The 26,604-nt window shown below is 38.9% G+C and overlaps 1 protein-coding gene across 2 annotated transcripts in view; it reads left to right on the top strand.

Annotated features, from left to right (window-relative positions):
• The first annotated feature begins 291 nt into the window (after window positions 1-291).
• The window catches only part of Il12rb2 (interleukin 12 receptor subunit beta 2), an 88,849-nt gene continuing 62,536 nt past the window's right edge, over window positions 292-26,604 (top strand). Inside the window, exons 1-4 of one of the 2 annotated variants that reach the window (NM_001412558.1) lie at window positions 292-409; window positions 2,124-2,310; window positions 22,856-22,965; window positions 23,994-24,320. In NM_001412558.1, the coding sequence (NP_001399487.1) occupies window positions 22,890-22,965; window positions 23,994-24,320 (403 nt within the window). In that variant the 5' untranslated portion in view covers window positions 292-409; window positions 2,124-2,310; window positions 22,856-22,889. Of the gene's footprint in view, window positions 410-2,123; window positions 2,311-22,855; window positions 22,966-23,993; window positions 24,321-26,604 lie in introns of those variants that run through there. The other variant, NM_001191750.1, reaches the window with a different exon arrangement.

Below are 26,604 nucleotides of genomic sequence, written 5' to 3'. Positions count from 1 at the left end.
TCCTTAAAGGGACGTTTAAATAAATGAAATGCTAGTCAATGAGTTGGTAAGTGTTCGCGCGTCAGCCCTGTCATTTTGTGGCACATGCCTCCTACATTGGGCGAGTTCCCTCTTTTCTCAGAACCACACTAAGCACGCTGGGTGCTAGCGGCTGGGGTCACACGCCTTGGTTCCTTTCTCACTTAGTTTTAAACCCTCCCTCTGCGGCTCGCGGAGGGCGTGGTGAGAGCGCCTGAGGGACTTCCCCGAGGGCCAGGCACCCCCGCCTGGACACTTGCCATGGCCACTGCATTGGAGGACCACGCTGCAGCGCGGACTCCAGCAATGGCGCTGCGCTAGGCTTTCGGGTGCCAGGACCCTCTCCGTGTCCTGAGCGCGGGAAGAACTTCAGTGAACGCCGAGGAACCCGGTAAGGCGACCTCGGGGCTCTGGGGTCAAGTGACTGACTTCCCTTCACCCGTGGGCAATGTCTGGTCCTCAGACTGAGCCTCACGGGCTTCCCTGGGATGACCAAGGTATAGAGGGGAGGGGAGGGGAGCCACACCTCGGGTTAATTGTGCCTAGGTTCACACTCTGGAGACTGAGGCAGGGGATCACTCTCCACTACAGAGTGAGGTGCTATTTTAAAAGTAGAAGTGTGAGGGAGGAGAGAGGGAAAGAGAGATTGGATACCCATTGTCCATCGGTGAGGAATGGGTGTAGCGCCCCCTTTGCCTGTGCATCCACCCCCTTTGTTAGGCACAGCAGTGTACTCCGATTCGCGCCTCATGGCTCTGAATGTCTCCGTGGTTAGATAGGATGGCAAACTCTGAACTTCGATCTGACTTTAGAAGAAAAGAAACCTCTTAGAACAGTAAGTGTAGCAAATAATTTCCCAATATTGCGCTTGCTTTCTTCCTGTTGCACCTGGCTTGTTCTCTGGCAAATTTTTGGCGTCACTGCTTTCAATAAGTAACCACCAAATCTCAGAGGAGATCTGGTTTCCTTTGCTGTTGGAAGTTTCTAGTACTCTGCACACAGCAACACAGCATTTGTTGTTTTTTAAGATTAAAAAGTACGAATTGAATATCCATTTTTCTCACTACACTTGATGGGCAATAGAAAACTCACTTCAATCCTTTAAAGTTAAAATCAGAGAGCTACTTACAAGTATATCAAACAAAGAGAAGGCACCTTGTTTTAATCAAACTAATCTTTCAGTGGCACTAGATGAATGCTTGAAGAGAGAGATCAAGCCCCAGGCTACCTACCTGAGTTTTAACAATGACCTTGAGAAAATGTGGTGGAGCTCTTTCCCTGTTCAGCATGAGAACAGGAGCATTATCTACTGAGACTTGCTGTATGCTGGGTACAATGCTTAAGAGCATCTCATTTTAACCCCACAATAGTCTTGTGGGACCATTTTATTTCTCATTCTGTGGATAAATCACACTGCTAGAATTGTCAGCTGATACTGAAGGTCTTTTTTCCAGGTCTTCTGTGAAGCTCTTGATTAACCTAGTTGCTGGGGGGGGGGGGGGGGGAGTTCGAAAGGTCGGGTTTGAGTGATAAGAACCACACCATCCTATTCAGCTGCAAGTTGGCGGCTTTGTGTCATTGACACTGGAACACTGGGACTCATTGAAAATAAATGAGGTGTATAGACCAGTTCCCACACAATTGCAATGGGCAGCAAGCAAGATAAGAACTACTGTTAGGCGAGCAGGCATTGAGTGTGAAGGAGGAGGGGCGAGAGGAAAGCAAGGGAATGTAAGTCTAGTCTGACCCTTGAGTCTGCTAAGTTTCCTGTGTCACCTTGATCATAGCAAATGTCACCTCAGTGCAGAAATGCTGATAGTTCCTTCTCATAGTAGAGCAACTAAGATTAACAACTAAGTTATATGTATATATGCTCTGTGTTTTGAAAACTTGATAACAAAGACAAGCAAAGATGATCAAGTTCAGATTAATCAGAGTCTGTTTTGTGATGACATCAGAAAAAGGAGTTCATTAAGTAAATGTCAGGCAGAGATGTTGACATGTGGGTTATTAGATCAGAAACTTCAGTGCAATTCTCTATTTATATGAGAAGCCTTGTGGGATGGCTATTAGACTCAAGCTTCTCTCTCTCACTTTATGAAAAGGCAGAGGGTGATGTCACAACATGAAGCAAACCTGTCGGGATTTCCCAGTGCTCAAGAGACAGAAATGAACCAATGTCTACGTGTTCCCCCTGACGCCGCCTCGACACATTGGCCACACAGAGGGATGTTAGCACTGAGGTACCAAGAAAAGCCCCGAGGAATAAATTAAGGAGGAAACATCCTGCAGGTGACTTAATGTGCTTTTTTAAAAGGATTTGTTTTTATTATTTTTAAGTGTGTGTGGGAGGGGAGGGTAAGGCACATGAACCCAGAAGTCCTGGAACTAGAGTTCAAAGTTGGTGTGAACTGCCTGATATGGGTGCTGGGAACTGAACTCAAGGTCTCTGTGAGAGCAGTTCCCACTCCTAACCACTGTGCCATTTCCCCAGCCTTATGATTTAATTTTCTCAGTAAATGCTGGTTGCGTTTGGTTTTATTTTCGGTCATTTTTCTTTGCTCTTTGTTCTGTATTCTTTGAATTTTTTTGTTTTCTTTCTTCTGTTTTGCTTGATCTGTTTCACTTTTTTTTTTTTTAAAGGTAAGCTTCTTGCTGTGTTTTCCACACTGGCCTTGAACTCCTGTGCTGTAGTAATCTGCCAGTTTCAGCTTCCGGGACACTGAGGCTACAAGTCTTTACCACCTTACTTAGTTTGGCCATTTACAATTTTTAATTATTATAAGTAGGAGTAGTTGCAATAGCAGTAGTAATAGTAGCAGCAGCAGCAGCAGTAGTAATAGTAGTAGCAGTAGTAGTAGATACTTGTGTGTTCCCATGTTCATGCCTGCCACAGTTAGCATGTGGAAGTCAGGGGGAATAAATATGTCAGCGTTGGTTATTTCCTTCCTCACTGGGATCCAAGAATCAAACTGAGGCCCTCAGGCTTCTACAACAATCACTTTAACCTCTGAACCACTTGCTAGCTCTCCTTGTGGGTGTTTGTTTTCTTATGCCATCCTGACTCAGTGACGATGGAATCTCAGTGTGAATTTTATTTGCCTTTCGTTGATGTTGGGCACTTGACCATGGTGGCTGTACTCACTTCACCTTCTCAGAACTGTCTGTTCTTTTCATTAGCCCATCTGTTCACTGGGCTGTTTGACGTCTCCTTGTTCATGTGTTTTGTTTTGTTTTTTAGTTCTTGCATATTCTACATAGGGATCCTCTGCTTGGTATTTAATTGACAAAGATTACTGTAGACTGCCTCTTCACTTGATAAATTGTTTTCCTGTGTAGAAGCTGTTCCATTTCATCAGGTCCAGTTCATCAGTAGTCTTATTTCTTGCATGACTAGACTCCAGTTAAGGAAGTCCCTGTCTATGCCTATGTCTTAACGTATGAGGCTTACTTTTTCCTTAACAGTTTTAGGATTTATGGTCTTTCATTCAGACTTTGGATCTGTTTGGAGGTGATTTTTGTACAATTCTAGTTTCATTCTTCAGTGTGTGGATATCTAGGTTCTGCAGGACTTTTGTTTGAAGAGACTGTCTTTTCCACATTATACATTTTTAGCATCTTTGTTTTAAAAACAAAACAAAACAAAACAAAAAAGTAGCTGTAGCTGTGTGAGTTAGAATCTGTGTCTTTAGTTCCATAGACCATAACCGTTTAGTGTGAGTACAAGTGTTTTAGTTACCATAGTCCTATAGCATAGCTTGAAATCAGGTATGTGATACAGCTAGCATTTCGTTTTTTGCTCAGGATTTCTTTGGCTATCTGGGATCTTCTGTGTTAGGAAACCAATTTTAAAATTGTTTTTTCTATTCTAAGAAGAATGTCACTGCAACTTGATTGGGAGCTTCATTGAATCTAGAGCTTGCTTTTGGAAGTGCTGCCATCATCACAAGATTAATTCTTCTAATCCATGAGCATGGCATATATTCTAATGTTTCCTGAATGTTTTTCCACTTTCATTGAAGAGATCTTTCACTCCTTTTCATAGTCTTATTCTAATTTTTTGGATTTTTTTTAGCATGTATTTGTATATGTGTGTTGAATTGTTTCTTCAGTTTCTTTGCATGTTTGTCATTGGTATATAGGAAGGCTGCTGATTTTGTATGTTAATTTTTGTATCCTGCAATGTTGCTAAAAGTGTTTATCAATTCAGAGTTTTTTGATGGAGTCTTTAGGCTTGCTTGCTTGTTTGCTTGCTTGCTTGTTTGCAACAAGGCCGCACTGTGCAGTACTGACTGGGCTAGAACTGCCAGGTAGAGACCAAGCTGGCCTCTAACTCACACATATTGGTCTCCCTCTGCCTCCCCACTGCTACAACTATCACATCTAGCTAACTTCTTGTACATATAGGAAGATGTCTTCTGCAAACAAGTACACCTTGACTTCTTGCCTTCTTATTTGCTTCCTTCTCATATCTTATGGCACTAGCTAAGACTTTAAATACTACATTGAGCAAGAGTGGAAAGAGTAAACACTCTTGTCTTGTTCCTGCTCTTAGAGGACGCACTTTGAGTTTTTCTCCTTTTAGCCTAATGTAGGCAATAGTTTTGTTGTATGTGGCCTTTATTGTGTTGAAATATATTCCTTCCATTCCTAATCTCTTCAACACCTTTATCATGAAAGGATGTTGGATTTTGTCAAATGCCTTTTTTCTTTATTTATTGAAATGATGAAGTAATTTGTGTCTTTGATTCCATTAGTATGCTATATTACATTTATTGATTTGTGTGTGGTAAGCCATCTGTGTATCTTTGGAATGAATCTGGCAAGTGTTTATTTTCTTTCTTAGGCTAAATGATAAAGAGACCCTAAAAGGTCTGAAAATAAGCAAACAAACAAATAAAAAAAAACAAATATAAAGGCGTGTCCTAAACTCAAGCCAGAAAGGAAAGTTCCTATCTTTGAGTAAAAGCTAAGGGAAGCCACAGAACTGCAAACACTCACAGTCGGGAGAGCAGGAATCCAGTGCTGACTCAGCTGCTTCGGCTTCTGGGTAGAAAGAAAATCCTGAAGGAGGGTTGATAGCTGTATGATGGCTTTAGAAACTGCCTGCTAACTTCAAAAGAAAGTAGGAAAGGCTAGCTCTCTCAATTTTACTTAAGCTAAAAATTAGCCTGACAAAATCTTGTAAAGCCATATCAAAAATTCTCAAAGCATCTACAAGAATTGATAGCGGGGTGTCACAGCAGTCAACTGTCATGCGTTCGTAGCAGATTCCCCCTCCTCAAACAGTGCAGGCCTACACAACCTCCACAAAAGGCCCAAAGAATGTATCAAACAGTAACTATTGCAGGAGAAATGAGGCCAGATCAGTTCTTTAAAGCATTATTTCTGTGCCAGTCAAGAATACAACAAAGATGATTCCCGCAGGTGTCCAGCTTTTGCCTGGTAAGAGGCAGGAACCACATACGAATTGAAAACTTGGATGTGGCTGCACAGCCTGGGACTAGTTTCCAGCAGAAAATATTCACCAACCTATTACTGTTACAGCAGAGGTGAAGCAAGATGTTAAAGCAAACCCCCATTGCTTTTAAGTAAGCCTTTTAGACTCGAGCAAAGAGAACACGGGGAATGACAATTTCTGGTACATGTAACAGAAAGATTCCTGCCACCATCACTCTCTCCTGTGATATAAAAATGATACCATCTCTATTTTCTACTCTAAGGAGAGAGACTTTTTTCCAGTAGCAACTAGAGAAAACTTTGCGGAGGTCAGAACCCCTGCATCTGCAAATGTTAAAAAAGGAGTATCAGATGCCTTTAGAAAGTTCAACACTTTTGGATTGTGTAATCAGAAGGTGGAGGAGGACTGAAAAGAAGGTAGCAGTCAGAGAAGAGTTGAAGAGTTGTACCTGTGATTTCTTTTTCCACCTTGTGAGCTGATCTTTTTATTATTTTATTATTTTTTTGTGTATGGATATTTTGCCTGCATGAATGTCTGCATCATTCCCATACCTTGTGCCTGTGGAGGCCAAAAGAGGGTGTCAGATAGAGCCCCTTGAACTAGAGCCACCATGTGGATGCTGGGAATCAAACCTAAGTCCTCTAGAAAAGCAGCCAGTACTCTTAACTGCTGAATCATTTCTCTAGCCCCAGTTTGAGAATCTTAATGCTGGCAAAAAATTATTTTAATCTGAAAACATCTTGGAATTGAACATATATTCTACAAAACTTTTATTAGTCTTTATTATGGAAAAACTTTCAACATGATTTTCCTTCTTAACCCCTTCCTTTTTTATAAGCATATTTTTCTAATTATTTGGATGCTAAAATTTACTGACTAGTGTACTAAGATTTATCATTGTCTTCCCTTCTTTTCTCTTAAGCTACTTAAAGATTAGTCTTATAAAAGTTCTATTATTTTGATTATTAAAAATCTTAAGAGTATGATGTAGTGGTTCAGGCCTTTACTCCTAGCACTTGGAAGTGGGAGGTAAGATGAAAAAAGTTCAAAATTTGGACTGATGAGATGGTTCAGTGGGTTAAGGAACTTGCCAACAAGCATGACAACCTGAGTTCAATCCCTAAGACCCAAAAAGTGAGAGCAGAGAACCTACTTCCACACATAGTTTTCTGACTTCCATACACTTGCCATAGCACAGGTGCACATGTACAAATAGATAAATCGATGATGATGATGGTGGTGGTGGTGGTGGTGGTGGTGGTGGTAGTGGTGGTTGTGGTGGTGGATGACAGACAGAGAGATAGACAGAGAGATGTGTTATGATATGATATGATAGATATGATACGATAGAAATTTGAAGATTAAACAAAAAGTTCAAGATCATCCTCAATACATAGTGAGATATATGTATATGTAATATAATATACATATGTAATAAAAGCTAGCCATACACACACACACACACACACACACACGTCACACACACACACACACACACACACACACACCTGTGTGTGTGTGTATATATGGCTAGCTTGTATTACATAAGACCATGTCTCAAATCTTTTTTAAAAAAATTACATAAGAATGTTTGTATTCTTTTAAACATTAGAACCTTGAAAGTCATAGTAAAAGGCTTGCTTTTGTATTTTGTTTTTGTTTTTATTTCTTATAATTGGCTTCTTTTACTATACTGTTAATTTACAGCATGACTTTGTAATACAAGCCCAATGCACATCCCAAGGCAATGTTGATAGTTCTGTAGTAAACAAAAATGTCACCTATCAAGAAAGTGGAGGAGGTAGGATAGACAGCAGTCCATACAGTTACCTGTCAACTTTTGAAAGGCCTTTTTCCAACACCTAACATACAATAGTTTCCCTTGTTCAGAAAAATGTACGATTCCAATACACTGAAAGTGATCGAAAAAGCAACATAACCCAGCACTTAAGAGAAAATGAAGCAGTACCGTCAATGGGCAGCTTACCTGGTACTAGGAGTTGGCATGGACACCTGAGACACTACCACATTAATCTTCATAACAATTTTGTTTGAGTGGACATTACTAATGACAACTATGGGAGGAGGAAATGAAACTCTCACACATAGCAGCACACAGCAGAGTGCTGTACTACCCCACTTTCCCCCTCCAACCATCACAGTGTACAGAGGAAAACAAATGTGGACACACAGAGTGCTCCTGTCCAGTGAAATTAGCACCTGTGGAAGACCTAGGGTTTTGGTTTTTCCATATTCTGCTCAAGAACAGCTTCAGAGAAGCTGCCTGTTTTGTGCTTGTCTCTGGAGTGACTGGGCGAGACTGGCTGGAGTAGCTGCCTCTGCTGGGGTTGTGGGGGTTGCTACCTGGGGTCCTGTACTGATCTCCCTCTGAGACATTGTTTTCTACAGTTGAACCAATTTAAACTTACCCCATCTAGCTTATGAATGAATAAGTCTCAGAGTATGGCTATTTTAATTGGCTTTGACAATTACTGGGGGTAAACCCTAATCTACTTTTCTAACGGTTGTCAGTGGTGTACCCCTAGATACTTGCTGTTTTTCCAGGCCATGTGCTCATCATCCGTCTCCCCTCATGGAGACTTCCTTGTCTTCCTTCACCTTTTTCCTCTCCCCCAGCCTTCTCCTCTCCCTCCTGGGCAAATCCCAACCAAGTAACTCAAAACTGCCTACCTCTGATTGTGTGTAGCCATTTATATTTAACCAATAGTTTTAAATTAAAGAACAAGGAGGTTTATGCAACAAAAGTTGAGTATTTACTGGTAGGCAATTAGACCTCCCAGTACAGAATTTAGCATCACAATGCATAGCAACGGACCCAACCTCTACAGGTTTCAAGGCTGGAAGCCATAGAGTCAGGGACAGTCTTTCATTCTGTGACCAATGACAAAATTGAAGTTTTGATATTGACCTTAGGGGTTGACTGTGTGAAGGATGTTTACAGTCCGTAAGAGGTTTCATTTTATTGGAAGAAACCTCATTTACTTGAAGGTTGTTAAGGCATTTGAAGTTCTCACGAATGGAACTGCTTTCTCCTGATGTTCAGGGAAAATCAATGCTTATGTTCACTTTATGTGTTATATAAACCTAAAGTTATCATTTATCTATGCATTATATAGACTGTCTTACATGTCATATCTTATTACTTATACATTGTATTCCACCAAGACCTACCAAGTGTGCTGTGTCTCAATTTCTTATGCTTTATGTTAAGACACTACCTCTCCTGGCACAGGAAGCACAACAGTGAGAATCTCATCAGCTTTAGAAACAGAATGAAGACTGTCTCAGTTAGGGCTCCTATTGCTGTGATACTACACCATGACCAAAAGCAACTTGGGGAGGAAACGATTTATTTTAGCTTACACTTGTTCATTATGGTCTATCATTACTGAAGTTAGGGTGAGAACTCAAGGTAGGGGCTGAAGCAGAAGCCAGAAAAGAATACTGCTTATGGGCTTGTTCCCATGACTTGCTTAGCCTGATTTTTGGTATCATCCCAGGGTGGTGTTACCCCCAATGACCTGGGACTACCTACATTAATCATCAGTCAAGAAGATACACCACATATTTACCTACAGACAATTTTTTGCTTTTTTACTTAAAAATGTATACAATATATTTTGATCACAATTTCCTCCTCTTTGTCCTGACTCCCTTTTCCCTGAAGGAAGGGGTTTAATAAAGGCATCCAGTTTAGGAAATGAGTGTTTCTAAGCTTCTTGATCTCTGCATATTATCCAGTTGTAGGTCTCTGTATTAGGTTCCAGTTTATGGAACGAAAGAGAAACATTCTCTGATGATGGTTGTGCAAGGTACTCATCTATGGGTATGCCAAATGGCATTAGGAGTCATTTTATTGCTGTGTTCCTTCAGCAAAACTATATTGTTTTCCCCTAGGTATATGGCCTTGGCCTTGGGTTCTTGGTCAGCCAAACAGTTTTAGGCATGGGTTCCGTGGGTCTTATCAGAGAGTAATTGGTTACTCTCCTAACATTTACTCCTTTGTTGCATCAGAATATCTTGCAGACAGGTCACCACTGTAGATGGCAGGGGTTGTAACTGGGTTGTTGTTTACCTTTCTCCTCTGGAACCATGCAGAATACCTTCTAATACCGTGAACACCAGTTAATAGAGCTAAAGTCTCTAGGTAGAAAACATCTCACCTTCTCCTGGTTCAATAAGATATACAAGTGTTATCTTCAGCAATTGAACCTTAACATCAGTTTGTGGAGAAATACAAGCCTTGGCCTGAATTGCTTGGGAATGCTCATGGAGATCCTTGGCCACAACTCAATTAGATGTAACCCATCCTTGTCATTTAAAGTTTCACTTGGTGGCAAAAGATATGTAGTTGGGGCATTCCCTTCCCTGCTATTTGACTTTATTTAAATTTATTCCGTGCATTATGTACCTTGAGAAATTTATACATTAACAGGTTTCCAGATAACCAGTCAAATGGCCCTTAGTGTTGTCTGTCTTTGCATTTCCTCTTTACTCACCCTTCTCTATAGGATGAAATTTAAAGGTTGCAGTTTTTCCTAATCCAACTAGTTCCCAAATAATTGAGAAAAGACCTGTTGACTTATTCAACAAGCTTTAAGCGCAATAACTGAACAGATATCCCTAACCCTCTATGCTGTCTACATCCCAGCTATACACTCCAAATTACTTCCAGCTTAAATTGCCCTGGCTTGCACTGCTCCATGAGTGTTCTCATGGTGAACTCCCTTAACGACTCCCCCTCGTGCCTGACCTCGTGGAGACCTTCCATTTTCTCCACTTCATGTCCCTTCTTCTCCTGGACCCTCACCTGCCTTCTGGCCAACTCTTTCTCCTTCACACTTTTCCCTCTGCTGGTCCCTGATTGGGATTCAAAGTCCAGGTTTTCTATTTTCTTTGTCAAGTCATTGGCTGTTCAGTCTTTTATTAAGCAATCAGAAATTATGAGGAAACATTCCTTACACTATATTATACAGGAGATTCTTCAATACTCATTACAATGTCCCTGTGCAGACTGTAACTAGATTGCTATCAGGCATAAAAGCTAGTATCTGAACACACAGAGTACAAAACCACCCCCAACACTTCTCTCTTCTTCCTTGTTTATCCTTCTGTTGCATTCTCCCTCCTGCCTCTCCATAGCTATATATTCTATTTCCTCTTTCTTATATTTTCCTCTTCCTCCCACCAAGTCCCTTACTAGCTACCTAACCCCTGTGGTTATATGGATTGTAGGATGGATACTGAAGGGTTAAAAAGCCAACATCCACTTACAAGAGAACACATACTATATTGGCTGTTGGGGGTCTGAGTTTCCTCATTCTGAATAAACTTTTCTTTATTTTTATTTTATTCACTTTACATTTTTTATTGCTGTTCCCCATCCCAATCACCCCCTCTCCCAATCCCTTCCCCACACCCCCTCTACTTCTGATGCCTGCCTGGTTACCCTCCCACCCTAGCACATCAAGTCTCTGCCAGCTTAGACACGTCCTCTGACACTAAGGCCAGACAAGACAACCCACCTTTAAAGAAAAAAAACCTTATCCTACAGACAAGCAACAACCTTTCAGAAAGCCCCCACTCCAGTTGATTGGGACCCACATAAAGATTGAGCTGCACATCTGCTACATATGTGCAGGAATGGGGGCTAGGATCAGCCTGTGTATGCTCTTTAGTTGGTGGTTCTATCTCTGAGAGCACCAAGGGTACAGGTCAGTCGACTCTGTTGTTCTTCCTGCTGAGTTCCTAATCCCCTTTGAGGCACTCAATCCTTCCCCCAACTCATGAGAGTACCCAAGCTCCATCCATTGTTTGGCTGTGGGTCTCTGTATCCGTCTGAGACAGCTACTGGGTAGAGCCTCTCAGAGGACAGCTGTGCTAGATTCCTATTTGCAAACATAACAGAGTATCATTAAAGCATCTGGGATTGGTCCTTGCCCATGAAATGGGTCTCAAGATGGGACAGTTATTGGGTGGTCATCCCCTCCGTCTCTGCTCCATTCCCTGTCCCTATATTTCTTGTACACAAGATAAACTTTGGGTCAAAAGTTTTGTAGGTGGGTTGGTGGCCCCATTGCTCCACTGGGGTTCCTGCCCAGCTGCAGGAGGTGGTCTCTTGAGGTTCAAGATCCCCACTGCTGTGAGTTTCAGCTAAGATCATCTTGATTCTTGATCTTGGGAGCCTCCCCTATCCCAGGTATCTGGAATGTCTTTGAGACTCTCCCCCACCTCCCCAGTTGCAGATTTCTTTGCAGATTTCCATTCATTCTCCTGGCCTTCTGGGCCATCTCTCCTGTCACTCCCACCAACTTATGAGCTTCCGCATTCCCCTCTGATCCCCTCTCCTACGCAGTTCCCTCCCCTCATCTGCCTCCTGTGACTATTTTATCCCCCTTCCAAATGAAATCCAAGCATCCTCACTTTTGCCTCCCTTCTGTTTAGCTTCCTTGGGTCTGTGGAATGTAGCATGAGTATCCTGTATTTTATGGTTAATATCTACTTATAAGTGAGTAATAGATACCGTGCATGTCCCTTTGGGTCTGAGTACCTCACTCAGGATTCTCAAATTCATCCATTATGTGCAAAATTCATGATGTCTTTGTTTTTAATAGCCAAGTAATATTCCATCATGTAGATGTACCACATTTTCTTTAACTATTCTCCAGTTGAGGGACATCTAGATTGTTTCCAGTTTCTTGCTATTACAAATAAAGCTGCTATGAACATAGTTGGGAAATTGTCCCTGTAGTATAGTGAGGTATCTTTTGGAAATATGGCCAGGAGTGATGTAGCTGGGTCTTGAGGTAGAACTATTTACAGTTTTCTGAGAAATTGCCAAGTTGATTTCAAAAGTGGTTGTACAAATTTGTACTCCCACCAGCAACTGTGGAGTGTTCCCCTTGCTCCACATCCTTACCAGCATGCTCTATCTCTTGAGTTTTTGATCTTAGCCCTTCTGATTGATGTAAGGCGGAATCTCAGAGTTGTTTTGATTTGCGTTTCCCTGTTGACTAAGGTCTTTGAACATTTCTTTAAGTGATTCTTTGCCCTTTGATATTCTCAGTTGAGAATTCTCAGTTTAGCTCTGTATCCCATTTTTTAATTGGATTATTTGGGTTGTTTGGGGTCTAATTTCTTGAGTTCTTCATAAATTTTGGATATTAGCCCTCTGTCAGAAGTAGGGTTGATGAAGATCCTTCATCAGTCTGCTGTTTTGTCCTGTTGACAGTGTCTTTTGCCTTACAGAAGCTTTTCAGTATCATGAGGTCCTTTATCAATTGTTAATCTTAGAACCTGAGTCATTGGTGTTCTGTTTAGGAAGTTGTCAGCTATGCCAATGAGTTCAACAGTACTTCCCACTTTCTGTTCTATTAGATTTAATATATCTCATTTTACGTTGAGTTCTTTGATCCACTTGGACTTGAGTTTTATGCAGGGTATAGATTTGAGTCTATTTTCATTCTTCTACATGCAGACATCCAGTTAGACCAGAACTGTTGAAGAAGCTTTCTTTTTTCCATTGTATGGTTTTGCCTTATTTGTGAAAAATCAAGTGTCCATAGTTGTATGGGTTTATTTCAGGGTTGATGTGGAAACTTACGGGTTCTTTGGAAAGTCAGTTGTGTAAAATAGTGTTTTGCAGGAGTGGACACAGGTGTAAAAAACTAAAGAAGACATGTGAGGACCATTTCATTCAAGCAGATACAGGAGAGAGGATATTTTGCTATAGCAAGCATGTGAAAGAACATGTGATGAAGGATTCTTTGCTAACAACATGCATATACTGATTCACCTTACATTGCATAGTTGAGCTGCATTTGTCAGGACTCCACAGAGAGAAATGCACCAAAAAACTTCTGGTTGTGTACTGCAGTTTCTTCCCATTCCCACAAATTTGGGATGATTGGATGCAAATGCTGAGGCAAGACATGTGCTGAGGCAAGACATGTGGAGAACACGTGATGTTTGGAGGGTATAAATAGGACTCAGCTGAGTGAGGGACAGAGCGTGCTAGCTGATCAGCACTTGTGGGTTTTGCATCTTCACTGATCTTCACTGAGAGAGGCGCAGCAGAAAACTTCTGGTGTTCCTGTTAGTCATGTCACTGCTGTTGTTAACCCATCTCTACCAACTGTACTGAACTGGACTGTTGGTGTTTCCATGAAGTGTTTGCATGTGGATTGAGCTGCCACTGCTGCTAACCTGTGGACTGAACTGCTGATTTCCAGACAACACGGACGGGAGTTGCTCCAAAGAACCTTTCTATACAGGTCTACTCCCCCATCATTTCTTTTCCACTACATTTCTGGTTGGTGGTGGGCTAAAAGGGAGGTTAAAACATTTAAGAACTATCATTAAAAGTAGGAGTTTGAGAAAATTAAAGTTACACAGGGACTTCCATTCAATTCCATTGATCAACTTGTCTGTTCCTAAAACAAAACTATGCAGTTTTTATTACTGTTGCTCTGTAGTATGTTTGACATCAGGGATGGTGATACCTCCCTAAGTTCTTTTATTGTTCAAGATTGTTTTAGCTAGCCTGGGTTTTTTGTTTTTATCTTATGTAATTGAGAATTGCTCTGTCAAGGTCTAAAAAGAATTTTGTTACAGTTTTGATGGAAATTGCATTGAATCTGTAAATTGCTTTTAGTAAGTTGGCCATTTTCACTATATTAATCCTACTGATCCATGAATGCGGGAGATTTTTCCATCTTCTGATATCTTCCTCAATTTCTTTCTTCAGTAACTTGAAGTTTTGTCATATAGGTCCTTCACTTGCTTGGTTAGAATTACACCAAAATATTTTGTGTTGTTTGTAGCTATTGTGAAAGCTGTTGTTTTCTGATTTCTTTCTCAGTCCATTTATCATTTGTATAAAACAGGACTACTGAATTTTTCTTTTTAGCTAATCATGTATCCAGTTACTTTGCTGAAGCTGTTTATCAGCTATGGGAGTTCTCTGGTAGAAATTGGGGACTCACTTATATATACTATAATATTATCTGTAAATAGCAATACTTTGACTTCTTCTTTTTCAATTTGTATCCCCTTGATCTCCTTTAGTTTTCTTAATGCTCTGATAGAATTTCAAGTACTACATTGAATAGCTAGGGAAAGAATAGGCAGCCTTTCTTGTTCCCGACTTTAGTGGAATTGCTTTAAGTGTCTCTCCATTTAGTTTGATGTTAGCTATTGGCTTGCTGTACATTGCTTTAATTATGTTTAAGTATGTAACCTTGAATAACAGATCTAAGACTTTTAACATAAGAGGTATTGGATTTTGTCAGTCTTTTTCAGCATCTAATGAGATGATCATGTGATTATTTTTGTTCAGTTAGTTTATATGGTGGATTATGTTGGTGAATTTTTTTTATATTGAACCATATCTGCATCCCTGGGATGAAGTCTACTTGATCATGGTAGATGATTTTTTTTATGTGCTTCTAGATTCAGTTTGCAAGTATCTTATTGAGTATTTTTGCATCAATGTTCATAAGAGAAATTGGTCTGAAATTCTCTTTGTTGATTCTTTCTGTGGTTTAGGTATCATGGTGACTATGGCTTCATAAAATGAGTTTGGCTGACCAAGTCAGTTCAGTCGGTCAACAGGTTCTCAAGGAAGGGAGCAAGGATTAAAGGAAAAAAAGATAATTAGACAACATTATAGTATGACTCCAGCAAATGCTGAAGCAGTTTTTTTTTCCAGTGTGCTTTTATATCATTCTAGGTACATGCAAAGAATAGGGTCATTTCTAAGGCATAAACAAAGGAATCAAGGAACAAACAAAGCATAAACAAAGGTCCCATGGTAACTGTATTCGGGGACTTATCAAGATGATCCAAATACAAGGAATACATTCTTCAGCCATGTTCTTAAATCTACTTCCTTGTCTTCACCCAATATCAAATATTCTTGTCAACTTTTTAGAAGTGGTACCAAAAACTCTCTACATCTCCCCTGTTCTTTATTTCATAAACAAGACTGCGTCTGTCTTAGGTTGTTCTGACGAGAATGTCTTTCTTATCTGTCATTGAAAATGCATTATCCAAGGCAATCATTTCTGTCTTAGGTTAATAAGGCTCTGTGCAGAATCTTACTGTCACTTACTGCCAGCCTGTTAAACTACTGACTTTGTTTGGGGATTCATTTTAAGTTTCAAGCCATGTATTTGACTGCCAACATATTGATGTTGTTAAAGGCAAGTTTTTATCAAAATGGGCAGGAATAAAAGTATTTCCAGGACAAGAAGGGCCAAAATGATCAACCTATACAAGCCATTCATGAAGTTTCACCAAGATGGAAATACTGACCTAAAGCCTTAAAAGATTTTATCAGCAATCTCCACAGTATCAAAACTCAGCGGCGCAGCATTCTTTGAATTTATAATCTCAGTATACAAAGTTAAAATATCCAGTGAGGTGTTAGAATTATGCCAAATACCCTGCAAGTGTCTGAATTTTCTCCCAATTATAGTGACTGTCATTGTAAATTTAGAAGTGACACAAATCTGTTGGTATTTAGAGTGACATTGGAGATAGCTTCTTACTCTTAAACTCTGAACCTCCTCTCAAATAATCTGAATAGTATTATAAAGAGCATCACTTCTTTGTTCCAAATGCCTATCCAAATCCCTTTGAATATTCAGAGCATAAGTAATGTTTTTGCTAAATGATTAACAAAAGCGGCTGTCTTAACTTCTTGCATCAAAGCAATTGCGCAAGCAGTGGCACTGGTTATTAATGTAATCAAAGCTGTTATACTGGCAATAATCAAGCCCACTACCCTCTTGCTTCTTCCTAAATCTTGACTCACTTCTTCCAATATTTGTAGGCTTTGTTCAAATACCAAGGTCCTGTTATACTCACAGGCAAAACAAAAGCTGGTTGATAGACTACCATAACAGACACGCCAGATTTCGATACATTAACACAATTAGAAAGTGTAATAATTGACACGACTTACATTAGATACCATAGAAGAAACAAAGGTAATTTTAACATGACCAATTAATAAAAGATTAGGAGACTTAACACATGCACTAACTCTTGTTCAAAATCCAGATTCTGCCTCAATTTTGTCTATTTCTAACGTAACTTCATAGAGAGCTGTAGCTAACTTCCAAATATGCCATTGGAAATAACCTGATTCAAACTGCCAAAACCTATGGACATCTTCTTTTATCCAGTGTTTGATTGATTCGCAGACCAATCAATAATTCACATATTGTTGTAAATATTAAACCACGTTGGGGGTTGAATATAAACATTCTTTCCACCTAACAATTTTGTTAAATGTCAGGTCCACATTCTCTGTGGGTTCAGATCCACAAGGTCATATCTCATGAGGATCAGGGCAGATCCCTCATAAGTTAGGCATGCTCATCTCTACGCTTTGAGTTACAGTTTGTCAAATGTTTCTCTTCCAAATTTGAGTGAACCCAGAAATACACCCATCATTCATACTTTCTTCGTAAAGCAAACAGGAATCCCATCACCAAATGCATTAAAAGTCATGGTCTTATTATTAGTTGACTCATTTGTCCAAGGAGATCTAGAGTATTATTACTGGTCACGAGAATGTCTGGTCTGGACCACACTGCTGGGTGTATCTGGTGGATTAAGAATATAGATCCAGTAGACTTCAGTGCATACAGGAACCAGCATCATCATCAGTAAGGGAATCAGCAGGAAGGTGGGATAGTTCCACTGCTTGTACCAGCCTTTCTGGCAGCCACGCACTCCATTTCCTCCTGTGAAAAACACGAACATGACCTCATCCCCATATGAGTACAGGGTCGGGTCCATGACATTGGCCTGTCATAGAATCCTTCCACTTCACTAAAGCATATGTAGTGGAAGTGTGAGGATGCCAAAAATGCTCAGCAGCTGTTTGTCCATGAACATCCAAATTTAAATAAAAGAGCATGATTTAAATAGTTTGTACTGTACAGGGATATAATTCCCCCTTTTTTATTTTATGAAGATATTGTTTTAAAGTTCTATGGGCTCATTCCATAATACCTTGTCCTTGAGGGTTATAAGGAATCCCAGTAGTGTGGATAATATTTAATTGTTAACAGAATATCACAAATGTTCAACTGTAATAGCCAGTTCCATTATCTGTTTTAATCTGATTTGGAACACCCAGCACAGAGAACCAACATAGGCAATGAGTAATTACATTTTTAGTTGCTTCTCCTGTTAAAACAGTTGCAACAAGAAAGCCTGAGAAAGTGTCAATAGTCACATGTACAAATTTTAATTTTCCAAAATCAGAAATATGAGTAACATCTATTTGCGATAATTGATTAGGTATAAGTCCTCAATGACTAAAACCATTTTGTGGTATAGGAAGAAATTGAGGACATTCAGGACAAGCCTTTACAATTTGATATGCACATTCTCTACAAATACCAAATTGTCTCAAGCTATTACTATTGTGATGTTGTAAAGAATGAGATTATTTGTCTAATTGTTCCTGTGTAAGGCCTATAATCTGCTTGGTATACAAATCTGCTGTAGCATTGCCCTCACTAAGGGGTCCAGGAAATCCAGTATGAGCTCTTAGATGTCCTATAAAGTAAAGAAACATACTTTATCTTAAAGTGAGGTGTATTTGCATAAATAATTGCAAATTTTGAGAATTAGCAGTCCTAAAAATGGAACAGTTTCAAGCAATTGTAAACCAAATATTCTTGCCAATTCCCTAGAAGTGGCACCAAAAGCACTCCACATTTGGTAGCATTTTTTCTGTTTCTATTTTGTGGAATAACTTGAGGAGGATTAGTATTAGCTCTTCTTTGAAAGTCTGGTAGAACTCTGCACTAAACCCAGCTGTCTCTGGGCTGTTGTTGTTGTTGTTGTTGTTGTTGTTGTTGTTGTTGTTTTTCAGTTTGTTTTTTGTTTTGTTTTGTTTTGCTGTTTTTTGGTTGGGAGACTTAATGACTGCTTTTATTTCCTTAGGGGTTATAGGGTTGTTTAAATAATTTTCTTGATCTTGATTTAACTTTGATAATTGCTATCCATCTAGAAAATCATCTGTTTCTTTAAGATTTTCCAATTTTGTGGAGTACAGGCTTTTGAAGTAAGACCTAAGGGTTCTTTAAATTTCCTTAATGTCTGTTATGTCTCCCTTTTCACTTTTGATTTTATTTGGATATTGTCTCTCTGTCTTTTGGTTAGTTTGGCTAAGTGTTTTTCTATCTTGTTGATTTTCTCAAGGAACCATCTTTTGGTGTTGTTGATTCTTTGTATTGTTTTCTTTATCTCTCACTGATTAATTTCATCCCTGATTTTGATTATTTCCTACATTTTACTCCTCTGTTGTGTGCTTGCTTCTTTTTTTCCTAGCACTTTCAGGTGTACTTTTAAATTATTGATGTGAGAATTTTCTAATTTCCTTATGAAGTCACTTAGTGCTATGAACTTTCCTTTTACCACTGATTTCATTGTGTCCTATAAATTTGGGTATGTTGTCCTCTCGTTTTCATTGAATTCTAGAAATTCTTTCATTTCTTTCTTATTTCTTCCTTGACCCAGAGATAATTGAGTAGAGAGTTGATCAGTTTCCAGGAGTATGTAGGCTTTCTGAAGTTTCTGTTATTGTTGAAGTCCAGCTTTAATCCACAGTTGCCTGATACAATACAAGGCATTATTTCTTGATGGCTTTATGACCTACTATATGGTCAATTTTGGAGAAGGATCCATGAGGTGCTAAGAAAAAGGTGTATTCTTATGTGTTTGGGTGAAATATTCTATAGAAGTCTGTTAGATCCATTTGATTCATAATATCTATTAGTTTCATTCTCTGTTTAGTTTTCATGAACTTTTAGTTGATAAGAATACGCTGTTGAAGTCTCCCACTATTAATGCATGGGTTTCAATGTGTGATTTAAGCTTTAACAATGTTTAGCAATGTTTCTTCTATAAATTCAGAGCCCTTGTGTTTGGGCCATAGCTTTTCAGAATTGAGATATCATCTTGGTATACCAATTTTTCCTTTGATGTTTATGAAGTGTGCTTCCCTGTCTCTTTTGATTAATTTTGCTTGAAAGTCTATTTTAGTAGATATTAGATGGCTACTACAGCTTGCTTCTTTTGCTTGGAAAATGTTTTTCCAGCCCTTTACTCTGAGGTAATATTTATCTTTATTCCTGAGGTGTGTTTCTTCTCTGCAATAGAATAATGGATCCTGTTTTCTCATCATCCTGTTAGCCGGTGTCTAACACAGGAATTGAGTCCATTAATGGTGAAAAATATTAATGGCCAACGATTGCTAATACCTGTTATTGTAATGTTAGTGATGTGTGTGTGTGTGTGTGTGTGTGTGTGTGTGTGTGTGTGTGTGTGTGTTCCTTGTTTTTGTTGGTATGGAATTACTTCGTTCCTTTGTTTTCTTAGATGTAGTTATCCTTCTTGAGTTGGAGTTTTCCTTCTAGTATTTCCTATAAGACTGAATGTGTGACTAGACATTGTTTGAATGTGGATTCAAACAATTTTGTTTTCTCCATCTATGATGATTGAGAGTTTTGTGGGTATAATAGTCTATGTTGACATCTGTAGGGTTTTTTTTAGAGGTTGCAAGGTATCTGTCCAGTCTCTTCTAGTTTTTAGAATCTCTGTTGAGAAGGTGGGTGTAATTCTTTTTTTTTTTTGGTGTTTAGAAAACATTTTATATATATATATATATATATATATAAATTATTATATATATAATAATTGTAAAGAAATATATATTTTATATATATATTATATATATATATATATAAATTATTAACTTGAGTATTTCTTCTTTACATTTCGAATGTTATTCCCTTTCCCGGTTTCCGGGCCAACATCCCCCTAACCCCTCCCCCTCCCCTTCTTTATGGGTGTTCCCCTCCCCATCCTCCCCCCATTACCGCCCTCCCCCCAACAGTCACATTCACTGAGGGTTTAGTCTTAGCAGGACCAAGGGCTTCCCCTTCCACTGGTGCTCTTACTAGACTATTCATTGCTACCTATGAGGTCAGAGTCCAGGGTCAGTCCATACATAGCCTTTGGGTAGTGGCTTAGTCCCTGGAAGCTCTGGTTGCTTGTCATTGTTGTTCATATGGGATCTCAAGCCAGGTGGGTGTAATTCTAATAGGCCTTTGTATGTTACCTGGCCTTCCCCTTTTCCCTTTTTAATATTTTTCTTTGTTATGTAGATTATGTGTTTTGATTATTATGTGGTAGGAAAATTTTATTTTATTTGGTTCAGTCTGATTGGTGTTCTATAAGTTTATTGTATGTTTATAGGCATCTCTATCTTTTGGTTGGGGAAGTTTTCTTCCATGATTTTGTTGAAAATATTTTCTGGACCTTTAAATTTCTTCTGTTCCTATTATTCTTAGGTTAAGTCTTTCAATGGTATTTCAGATATCTTGGATGTTTTGTGTCAGGAACTTTTTAGATTTAACATTTTCTTTGACTGATATATCAATGTCTTCTATTGTATCTTCTATTCCTAAGATTCTGTCTTCCATCTCCTGTATTCTATTGGTGATGCTTGAAACTGTTCCTGTTTTTTTCCCTAGGTTTTCCATCTCCAGGATTCCTTCAGTTTGTGTTTTCTTTGTTGCTTCTATTTCTACTTTCTGGTCTTGCACAGTTTGATTTATTTCCTTCACCTGTTCAATGTATTTCTTTAAGGGATTTATTCATTTCCTCTTTAAAGGTCTCTATCATCTTTATAAACAAGATCATTTTCTTGTGCTTGGATTGTGTTACGATATCCAGAGCTTGCTGTAGTAGGGTATCTGTGCTCTGATTGTCATATTGCAAAGGCTTTTGTTGATTGTGTTCTCTTGAAGGCCATTAGCAATTTGGATGGCTTTGGTCTCTGGATGTTGTTCCTGTTGTAGTAGGTATTGGGGTGAAGGGAGGGGGTTTAAGATCAATGATTCTGGTGTGACAGGCCTCTTCTGGGTATCCTTGGGCTGTATGATTCCTGATCAGCAGGTCTGATGAAGGTGGGCCGAGAGGTGGTAGGAGAATGGAAGTCTGCCAGGAATACTCAGACTGCTCAGAGCAGCTTGGGTGCCCCAGAGGACTCAGTGGGCAAGGAAGATGGGTGGTAGGAGGGAATCTAACATGTATTGTTCAGGATCCACAGGTCAGATGAAGGACAGGAGAATGAGGTCTACTGAGGATCCCTAGATGAACTTTCCTACCTCCATCCATTAACCTGTGAAATTTATTTTCATATTTTTTAGCATTTGAATAATAATTCAATTGTATAAATGTACCATATTTTTTTATTCATTCTTCAGTTGATGGACATCTAGGCCATTTTCAATTTCTGGCTACTATGAATAGAACACATGGATAAGCAAGTGTCTCCATAGTAGGATATAGGGTCCTTTGGGTGTATGCCCAAGTTAAGTATATATGAATCTTGAGGTAGATCTTTTCCTAGCTTCCTGAGAAATTGTAGTTGTGCAAATTTGCACTCCCATTAGCAATGAATATGTGTTTGCCTTTTCCCACATCCTCACCAACATGAGCTGTATCACAGGGATATTTTCTCAGTTAAGAGTCTCTCTTTCCAAATAACTTTACCCTGCATCAAATTGAAATAAAAAAAAATTGACCCCACTCAATTTCATAAACACATTACTATTGAACCCTAACCTTCTCATTCTTGCTCATCCCTATTATCTCATTATTCATATTATAATATAAAACTTTTTTTAAAAAATCCCATAGTCTTTGTAAATTCAAACACTTAAACATGTAAGTCTTTTTAAAATACCTAAGATTCCAAAGTCTCTTAATTGTGGTTTCCTGTTAAAACCAAATATAAATTTAATATTTTCTTATTCCAAGAAGGGTAAATCAGGGCTCTGTCACAATCAGATCAAAGCAAACCCAAAATCCAACAGTGTAAAGCTCATTGTCATGTTTCTATGACGTACAGTCTTCTGGTCTGTTTTGTCTCAGCACAAACAATATCTTAGAGTTTTAATCTGACTTCACAGATCCTGCTACCTTTGCCATCATTCCATGGCACTAGCATCTCCAAAACTTTGGGGTCTCCAATGAAACTGAGCTGCACCTTCTGCGCTTCCTTTGGGGACTCTCATCCTGCCATTTTGTGCCAAGCTTCAGCAGCCTAAACACAATGGGATACCCAAACCATTCTTAGCCTCTGCTCATCCCCAACATGGTTCACTGAGATGGGAGGTAGAAAGTGCCTATGATTCTTCAGTTTCCTAGTTTTACAGTCTTAACAATATGAGGAAATGATAGTGCTTGAGTTGTTCTGGAAGGTTGTAGTTCTGCTGGCTTCTGAATGTGCTTAACATGAATGAATTTGTCTTCTTTTACAAGGAGAGCAAGAGTTGCATTCTGGAGTTGACTGCTCATGGCACACACTGTTAGAGGATGCTCATTGGCACTTATTTTTTTGTTCATGTGGCTGTTGATTAAAGCAAATATAGGTAAGATATAAACTAGTCTGTGAAAGGAACTGCAGTTTAAATTCTCAGGTACAAACAAATCACACATTGTGGTAAGTATTCCAAGTGGATTTCGTAGTCAGTCTTTTAACATTTAATGGATAAATCTGGCTCTGTAGTATCACCTTATCTGGTTTGATATAATATCAATACATAATCATGAATTTACTCTTAAGAAACTGCCTAAGAAATGTGAAGCATAATAGATGCACGTTTTATATTAAGGTACATTTTAGAACCAGAAGATGCATAGGAGGTAAATGTCCTTGCTGTGAAAGTCTAACCACTTGAATTTGATCCTGTGAACCCATCTAACCTCCATAAAAGTTCTGTGGCATAACATAAATAAGAAATAAAATTAAAACCTAATTTGTGAAGCCCCATTTCAGCCTCCCAAGTGCTTGGATTATAGAACTATGCCTGGCTTCTGATTTTCATCCATGATGCCAATTCATAACACTTCTGAGCCTTTGAGTATTTATATTGCTTATAAAATGATGTTACTAGTTATACATGATACAGCTGATATATTAAGAGAAGAAAATATTTCTATATATGCTTCTAAAGTCATAAAATTGTCTTTCTTTCTTCTTAATATATTTATTAAAATGAGTATTTTAAATCACAAAGGTGATAGTACATATGTGATTTATCCTGGAAAGCTCTCCTTGAGTGGTTTGGTGTGAAATCCACATCTGGAAAAGTTCCAAGAGAGATTTGGAACTGCATTCCAGAATGTTCTTTCAGTGTTGTTTTCTTCCTACTTTCCTCTTATGATTATGATTATAGCATGGATGTTTTCAGAAGAGCATATATTTAATTAAAATATACTTCAGTATGAATGTCTTCTGTTCTCCAGCATCACCAATGCCACTGGAGCAAAGTACATTATTATTAGTTCTATAATCTGATGAGTTTTAATTTTACCCTGCTAGGGGGATTGAACAAACTTTTCCTCGAAAATAGATGTCTTCTTTCCAGCTGAGTTTTGTATTTGTCTCTTCCTGCAGATGTGTGCAAGCTTGGCACCGTGACTGTCCAGCCTGCCCCTGTGATTCCACTTGGGTCAACTGCCAATATTTCCTGCTCTTTGAATCCCAAACAAGGCTGTTCGCATTATCCTAGTTATAACGAATTAATCCTCTTAAAGTTTGTCAATGATGTCCTTGTCGAAAAACTCCATGGCAAAAAAGTCCATGGCCACCCTAGTCATTCCTCCATATTTCAAGTCACCAACCTGTCTCTTGGTATGACTCTGTTTGTCTGCAAGCTAAACTGTAGCAACTCTCAAAAGACACAACCAGTGCCAGTGTGTGGAGTGGAGATCTCAGTCGGTGGTGAGAATTCCTTTCTGAACTCTTAGGAAGTAGCAATTTGTGTGTGTGTGTGTGTGTGTGTGTGTGTGTGTGTGTGTGTGTGTGTGTGTGTGTGTATCTGTCTGTCTGTCTGTGTCTGTGTCTCTGTGTATGTTTCTCATGATGTCAATAGAAACCCAAACACCAAACAGATTTCTTTGTTCTCCTATAACATTAATTATTTTTGTCGTGAGAGCAGCAAGAGAATCTCAGTGTGAAAAGTCCAGAAAATAACAGAATTAGGATTTTACTCAGCAACTGAGTCTATCCATAACTCTTGGCTTCACTCTCTCTTACTTGTTCTCCTTCTCCCTTCCCTCTTTCTCTGACCATCAGGGACATTTGCTTACTTGCTGCCCTTGTTTCTCTGCCAATAGATCATCATATATTGGGGATATTGATTCAAAGCTACAAGCTCTTAAAGAGCTGGAGGAGTGTCTCTTCCAACCCTTAGAACTCAGGCTGGCAACAAGCAGCTGAATGGCCCCTCTTCCTTGCTCACTGCACAGCAGGGAATCTTCCATCTCTACTACTCCTGATGAGTGGTTGTCACACTTAAGAGAGGTTAAAAGGAACTACCACCATCCTTAGGGTCCTTTCCTGGAAGTTTGCCCATTGCAAAGCTGATAAGCTAGTCCTTCAAGAAGAGAGCTGAGAGAAAAGGAGTTAAAAAATATAGTTAATGAATCATTTAGTATTGGAGTAGATCTAGAAAAGTGCCATTAGTCTCACCATTTTGCAAACAACATAATGTATACTTAAAATAAGCTAACACAGTATCAGCTGGTGAAAACATCACATAGGATCACTGTCATAAATGTGACCTATAGACTGAAATACCACTATGTATACATGATGGTACCACATAATAATGTTACTAAGCAGGCAATAGCCCTAGCAGAAAATTCTGCAGACTTTTTGGTCATTTAAGGACATTCCCAGGAGGCGCACATGGAACTATGATAGTGAGAAATGCAAAAAAGCATTTACCTAGCTCCCCAGTTGTCCATGTTTATCCCATAAAAACTCTTTTATGCCTTGCATGGTTGGTCCCTCCAGGTAGCCACTGAGATATTCAGGAGGTATATATGCCTAAATAAATGTTTATAAGGAAATGCTTATTATTTTAGCAAAAGGAATATTTATTATTTTATTAAATAAAACCATGAGAGTTATATATTGCTTTAATCATTCAATAAATGAGATTAAATAATGTTAACTTGTCCAAGGCCACATGCACTCAGTTACAGCATTGGAAGAGATGGGAGGATTTTGCAGTGTGCGTTTTTTATCTTACCTGCATGAGAGTCTCAGTACTGTAGTAAAACGGGATGGCTAAGCAACTAAATATTTTCTCAAAATCCTCCATTAATTCCATTCTTGCAGACCACCTGAATTCAAGTCTCAGCACCTACATGAAGGTTCACACCAATCTGTAACTCCAGCAACACACTGTTTGGCATCAGGCATACAAATGATGCCTGAATATACACACAGGCAAAAAAGCCATATGCAATTTAAAAATACATTGTTTTAAATTAGACACCTTGCCTTGTATATCTTTGTCTTGACAGCTAAGCCTATGCCTGGTCTATGTAATCTGTAAACATCTGTATGCATAAGAGATAATCTATACCTGATCATAAAGTACTCCAAGTGATACAATGTCTTGGCAGCCCATTTCATGTGCATAGACAGAAAACAGTTTCTTTACATTGACATCAGTAAAGATTTGTTTTTATTTGTTTGTTTGTTGAGACAGACACAAACTATGTAGCTTCGGATGTCCTTGAATTCATAATCTTCCTACATTAGCATCATGAGTGAGGGAATTACAGATGGGTACCACCATGCCTGTCTTAAAGTTTTCGAAGAATGCATTGGTATTCCTCTCAGAAGTTTGTGTTTCCAAAAAGTGTTAGAATTATTGCTTGCCAGCCACATCTAGACCAAAGCCCTGATTCTGCCCTTCAAAGTTTTATACTGTGGGCCAAATAGTTCGCCTGTCTTGGTTTCCTCTTTAATAATATGAAAAATAATCTTACTTTATGGAGTGCTCTGGCTGAGGATTGCCTGCCTATAACACACCTGGCATGGGGCTTAAGTTACAGAAAGTGATCAGTATTCATCACTATTGCTTTAATTATTAGAGAAAATGTGTGCCTTGGGAGCAAATATGAACTTGATAGAATATGGCTTCAACTAGATTTGTGGGACATGTGGAAGACACTATCAATATACTGACAAACAATGGCACTGTGGTCTT

The sequence above is a fragment of the Rattus norvegicus genome, chromosome 4 (assembly GCF_036323735.1).
Source record: "Rattus norvegicus strain BN/NHsdMcwi chromosome 4, GRCr8, whole genome shotgun sequence".
Lineage (NCBI taxonomy): Eukaryota > Metazoa > Chordata > Mammalia > Rodentia > Muridae > Rattus > Rattus norvegicus.
This window is presented reverse-complemented; position numbering and strand designations above follow the sequence as displayed.